The 6,031-nt window shown below is 38.8% G+C and overlaps 1 protein-coding gene across 1 annotated transcript; it reads left to right on the top strand.

Moving 5' to 3' along the window:
- The first annotated feature begins 33 nt into the window (after positions 1-33).
- drc3 (dynein regulatory complex subunit 3) lies at positions 34-4,760 on the top strand. The gene is made up of 12 exons (XM_084926106.1): positions 34-487; positions 581-697; positions 809-975; positions 1,059-1,205; positions 1,679-1,798; positions 1,886-1,998; positions 2,104-2,278; positions 2,375-2,506; positions 2,672-2,742; positions 3,001-3,124; positions 3,451-3,582; positions 4,047-4,760. Exons 1-12 carry the CDS (start codon positions 328-330, stop codon positions 4,140-4,142), a joined length of 1,554 nt encoding a protein of 517 aa, XP_084782232.1. The 5' UTR covers positions 34-327; the 3' UTR covers positions 4,143-4,760.
- Positions 4,761-6,031: the final 1,271 nt, after the last annotated feature.

Genomic DNA, 6,031 nt, shown 5'->3' with positions numbered 1-6,031 from the left:
ACAGGGGTAAGTAGCGGCATATTGAATTTATCGATAACACCAGCTGGTTTTCTGTATTTTTAAGCGTTTTACGGTGACAAAAACAGCAGTAGTTAGGTTTGGCTTTGGCTAAATTCATTTATTTATATCTTAGAGAGCCAATGACGGTGTTTGGCAGTATATTCAGAGCAATACCCTCAAATGTGCATACAATGATGTGAAAAAGCATTTACCCCCTTCCTGGTTTCTTAAGTTTTGTTTGTTTTTAATGACATATTTTTCTTTTCTTTCTTTTTTTATCAGAGTGTAAAGTGATGCCAAGTCTGTCTCCGGTCACAAAACAGCAGCATGAGCTCGGAATATATTATCTCTGAGCCCACTTCGATGGACAAAGAGATCCTGCAGCATGCTGTGCATGAACAGTTTAAACCAGATCACATCCTGCGTTTTCCAGATGCGAGCCAAATCCACTTTAATGAAGTCCAGAAATTAAGACTGGAGTACAAAAGTAAGGGAAAATCATGAAGGTGATGAGGAATGTAGCAATGTTTAGCATGCTGATTTTGTTTAAGTGAGAGGATGCTTTTTTATACATTTTCAGACATCCTGAGGATTGATCACTTATGGGACTTCTCATCTTTGTCCAAACTTGAGTTAAATAACAATGCTATAGAAAAGATCCAGGGACTGGACCATCTGATTAATCTGACGTGGCTTAGTAAGATACAAAGTTTGTTCTTGTTGACCGAATGATGTGTAGGCACTGCCATCTTATATCAGCTCAGAATCTACTGGTAATGATGAGAGTCATTTCGAATGTGTCCCTCAGATCTGTCATTCAACAAGATTGAGAAAATAGAGGGTCTGGAGTGTGTGCAGAAGCTTGAAGTGCTGAATCTATCCAACAACAAAATCTCTGTCATTGAAAATATGGACACACTTGAGAACCTAACTCACTTCTTCATTTCAAACAACCTAATTGGACAGTTGGATAATGTAAGAAACTTTTCTGCATTTGCAATGCAAGTATGAGGAAACATTCATGTGATACTGTTTAATTAACCTAATGCATTTCAAAGGTGCTCTACCTCAGGAAGTTCAAGAACCTGGCAGCGTTCAACCTGTTTGGAAATCCTTTCCTAAACGAGGGTGATTACAGATTTTTCATCGCTGCCTACTTTCCAAAGTTGATGTTCCTAGACTCCAGAATACTTGACCAGAAGACAGTAAGTGCAAACCCAATCTACATTTTGTTCTACACTTACCTTTAAAGTAGCATTTACATACATATTTACAGAGTATGAGTATACCCAAGCCTAGGACATGTATGAGGACAGTGAGACAGTGGTGAGGTGTGCAGAAGGAGTGACAAATTAGTTCAAGATGGGGATGGGATTACACCTGAGCCCCTTTTTGTTTGCAGTGGTGATGGACAGGTTGACTACGATGTTTGCAGATGAAAATGGGATCCGTAGTGAGAGTAGCAAGCAGGTGGAAGAGAGTCTGGAGAAATGGAGGTGTGCTAGAGAGAAGAAGGAAGGTCAGCAGAAGCAAAACAGAGTATGTGTGTGAATGAGAGGGAGACAGATGTAACAGTAAAGCTGACTGTACCCAAGCTTGTTTGAAAGTCATCCTCATGTGCATTTATGAATTTCTGGTTGATGCAGAGTAACAAAATTGTATTTCTGTGTATGTACAGAGAAAGGAATCATCTATCAAATATCACTATGTCCTTGAGAAAATGAGACTTGAAGAGCTGGAGCTACACCAGGCTGATGAGGCTCGACAAAGACACGAAGCTGAGCTAAAATTACACAGAGTACTATCTTTTTTTTGTGAGTCATCTGTTGATTTGTATACATACAGTCTGACACTTATGTTTTCTTTTTTGTTGTTTTTTGTGCAGGATGCCTTTGTGGAGTTCCTTAATGGCTCTTCTCTGTTTAGGAACATGTTTAAAGATGATCCAAAAGCACAAACACTGCACTGTGCACCAGGAGTGGATTCTCTGATTCAAAGATATCTTTTATCATCCTGGTTTCCTGATCCATGCGTGCATTGTTATTATTGTCATTGTACAGGCTAAACCAATCATTCCTTTTGGTTCCTTGACCTTGCACTTACATTTGAGCACCAAATGGGGGAGCTGTGTACACAGTTATTTGAAAGGGGCTTGGCTGAGCACAAACGAAGGGAGACAGAGGTGAAGTCTTTCTTTAGTTGCCAAGAAAAGGCTGTGACAGACTGCCAGGAGAAGGCATCGCAGATGTTAGCAAAGTTTAATCATGAACACAAAGAGGCAAGCAGGGAGCAATCGCCTTTTCCGTGTGCACAGTGATTTACATGAATGCAATGACTCAGCATGAGATGATATCTTGTGTTTTCTCCTTTAAAGCGGACAGAAGAGTTGCAGCAGTTATCAGACCCAGAGGTACGCAAAGTCAAGATTGACCACTGCAATGATGAAATTAACCGGCTCTGTAAAAACCTCATGACACTGGAGTTTCAGCTGGTCAGCGAGATGGAGGTTAGTGTATGCTAGAGTGTGTACACTTGTATAATTTGTAAAATATCTCAATGAAATCTCATGAAATTTCTTATTTTATAAATTATGTTAAAATACTTGATATGTCATGAGACTGTATGTCTGTGTTTCACATTTAATCAAAGTGATGCTGCTTGTTCATTTTAGGAGAAGATCAAAACTTTTGAGAGCAGAATCTCAGACATGGTTAGATACTTCAGTGAAATCGCACAGGGGATATATCCTTTTTTTTTTTTACAGGAAAATAACAGAACTGCTTCAAAAACATTCTAAAAACACTCATTACTGTATGCTAGTAATTATATAGTCATGAGCACTCCGACTCACTGGTGACCTGTCCCTGCAACCTTAAACTGGATAAGCAGAAGAAAGTGGTTCATCAACTCACCAGAGTGTCGTAGCACAAATGTGGGTTTAATGGGGTTTAATCAAACAGATGTTTTCCTGTGTGAGTGATTTCTTTAACAAAACAATACGTTCTCCCACTGTCGAGATCTTGAAGATGACTATTATCAGAAGATGCAAATAGTTGCTGCTAAAATCTTGCAGACAGTGGCCAGAGACGCCCGGAAGGAGGACTTGCCAGATGATGTTATAATGGTCAGTGTTGTCCTTTATAAGCCAAACTGGTATTACAAAATATATGGTTACAAATATATGACTGAAAAAACAACCCTGCAAGTTTCTGTCTCTGTTCTGGTCTTTGTTAATCTAACAGATAACTGTGCATGAATAGAGGGTGCAGATCATTGCGTGTAGTTTTCAAAGAGTGAAAAAAGAAAAAGAATCAAAGAAAATACAAAAACTGCATTATATTTTTTTCAATTCCAGATCAAGTATAATATATTTCTTCAGGTGAGCTTAAAACATGGTGCGCTAACAGTATCACTGGCCTCATTCTGTCACTCCTATGTTTTATATTTTAGCTGTTTGAAGACAGAGATGCAGTGATAGATGCACTGGCCACAGCCCACGATAACCACCTCCTGAAGATCAATGACCGAGAGACTCAGCTGACTACAGGCATCAGTGCCTGGAAGGAGGCCCTCATTAAGGGGGTAGAGAACTGAAATTACATTAAACAAACAGTCTAATGTAAAGTCGACATATAAATCTTGTACTTACCGTCATTTCTTTATATGTTGCTTCCAAGTAACCAAATCTTTTTGTATTTTTTAAGTGATCTTGAGCAGTAGTTCTGTAGGATTTCCAATAGTGTTTCTTGAGAGAACAGAATCCAAAGAAGAGATTTGAATGTCCTTCAAGTATTCCTGAAAACTACGACTAAGAGAGTTCAAACTGTGTTGAAGAATAAAGGTGGACATAATAAATACTGATTTTCAGGCTCTGCTTTGTTTTCCAGTTGTTTTTTACGCATTTCAATAAATCACTGCATGCATTTCCCATTTTCTTAGCAAAATATAAAGAAATGAGAGGGGGACTCAAGACTTTTGCACTCTATTTTAATATTTCTTTGATCAAAGACTATTTCTTTGTTTGATGGCTTTGTTGCTTTTTACAGATACGAGATGAGGAACTGAAGCGGAACCGCATGAACATCTCAGACATCCACAGATATGTGGATAATTTGAGGGAGCAGCTGGAGGAGTTGATATAGTGGAAACCACTTGGCGGCCTCAAGAACACTTCAAAAACCACTGTCAGTGAATACAGTTGTATTCACAAATGAGGGTTCAAACACTACCACTAAAAGAGAAAAAAAGATACAGAGCAAGAACCTATACTCGGGGCATGAGCTACTGTGCTGTGAAAAAGTATTTAACCCCTTTCTGATTACTCTGTTTTGTGTGTGTGTATTTATCACAGTGGCTCTGTGATGGACTTGCACACTCGTTCTGCAAATGAAAGGTTGCTGGTTCAGTTCCAGGCAGAGACACAAATCCCCTTTGGGGGAAGGAAAGGCATCTATACAACCACCTCTGCTCAGAACAAAGAAAACTGCAGTTCACTACAAACGAATTCAGATGAAGACAACATCAACTGCCCTGAATTTCTCTGTAAAAGATTCATTTATTGGTGAAAAGGCCAAAACGACCAAGGAAAGATAAGCAAAACGGTGGAGTGTAAACAAGGAATCTTAAAATCCAAAAGCCCTTGAAGAAGTGAAAAGTGGAGGTCGTAGGACAAAGAAATTGAATAGAAAATAAAGAGAAGAAAGTTATAAGTGCAAAGCGGGAAGTGCTGAATGTCAAGAAAGCACAGAAAGGGAAGAAAAGGAGAAAGCAGCAAGCAAAAATGCAAAACAACTGTTGGAAGTGCAGAAAGCATTTGAAGAGGAGAAAAGTGTAACACAGATGGCAAAAAAGAAACTTCAAAACACAAAACGGGAAGCGGAAAATGCCAAGAAAGAATTACAGGAAGTCCTTAAAGCGCTTGAAGAGGAGAAAAGTAAAATGCAGGAGGCAACAAACGAACTGGAGAATGCAAAGAAGGAAGCTGAACAGCTAAAGAAGGAGTTATTGAATGTCCAGAAAACACTTGAGGAAGAAAAGGGGGTAAACAGGAGGCAAGAAATGAGACTGAAAATGTAAAGAAGGCATTGCTAGAAGCTCAAAAAGCACTTAAGGAGGAGAAAAAAAATGCAAGAGACAGCAAAAGCAATGCAAAATACAAAGAATGGTGAAAATATAGAGATCAAATTACTAGAAGCCTGGAAAGCATTGGAAGAGGAAAAATGTAAGATAAGATAAACCTTTATTAGTCCCACACGTGGAAAATTTTGGTCAGTGTGCAATGCAGTAATGTATTCACAAGTTTGTTTGTTGATGTTATTTTTTTTGTCAGAGACTGTTTGCAAACATCTCTTGCTTTCATCCCCCTGACCCCCACCCCTACCCCTGCTCCATTTCTTCCCACCACCCTACATCATCCACTGATATTCCTGACTTAGGAAACACCCAAGTGGACATTTTTTTTTACATAGAACCAAATGTACTGATGAAGACATCATGGCCACAAGCTACCCCAGACCATCCACACTACCACCACCATGTTTGACTGTTGGCATGAATAAACTAATATATTGGTATAAATCAGAAAGGAGGAAAATAGTTTTTCACAGCACTGTAAATGAGCATTAGTCTAGAAAAGACGGTGGTGTATGTGAATAACGTGTCTTCTTTTTTCCATCATGGATGTTTAACCTGTATTTGTGGACGGCACAGCAAATTATGTTTTTTTGGGAAGCGTTCCTGAGTCCATGCACTGGAATAGCACCTGTGTGTAATGCAGTGATTTTGAGCCTTGTCTCTTAGGCAGCGATTTTCTCTGAATCTTTTGATGATTTTATGTGCTGTGGATGAAGAGATATTTAGTCTTTACAATTGCATGTTATGGAACTGAAATTGTTACACAATTTGTATACACTGGTTTTTTTCCAGATTGGTGAGCCGTTGACCATTCTGCTCTTTTGTTTACCTAATTATGTAATTGAACTGCTGTGAATTAACCTTAATTGATCTCAACACTTTCTAAAATATTGTATGA

The sequence above is a fragment of the Perissodus microlepis genome, chromosome 4 (genome assembly GCF_051167445.1).
Source record: "Perissodus microlepis isolate ML-2025 ecotype Zambia chromosome 4, ASM5116744v1, whole genome shotgun sequence".
Taxonomy (NCBI): Eukaryota; Metazoa; Chordata; class Actinopteri; order Cichliformes; family Cichlidae; genus Perissodus; species Perissodus microlepis.
This window is presented reverse-complemented; position numbering and strand designations above follow the sequence as displayed.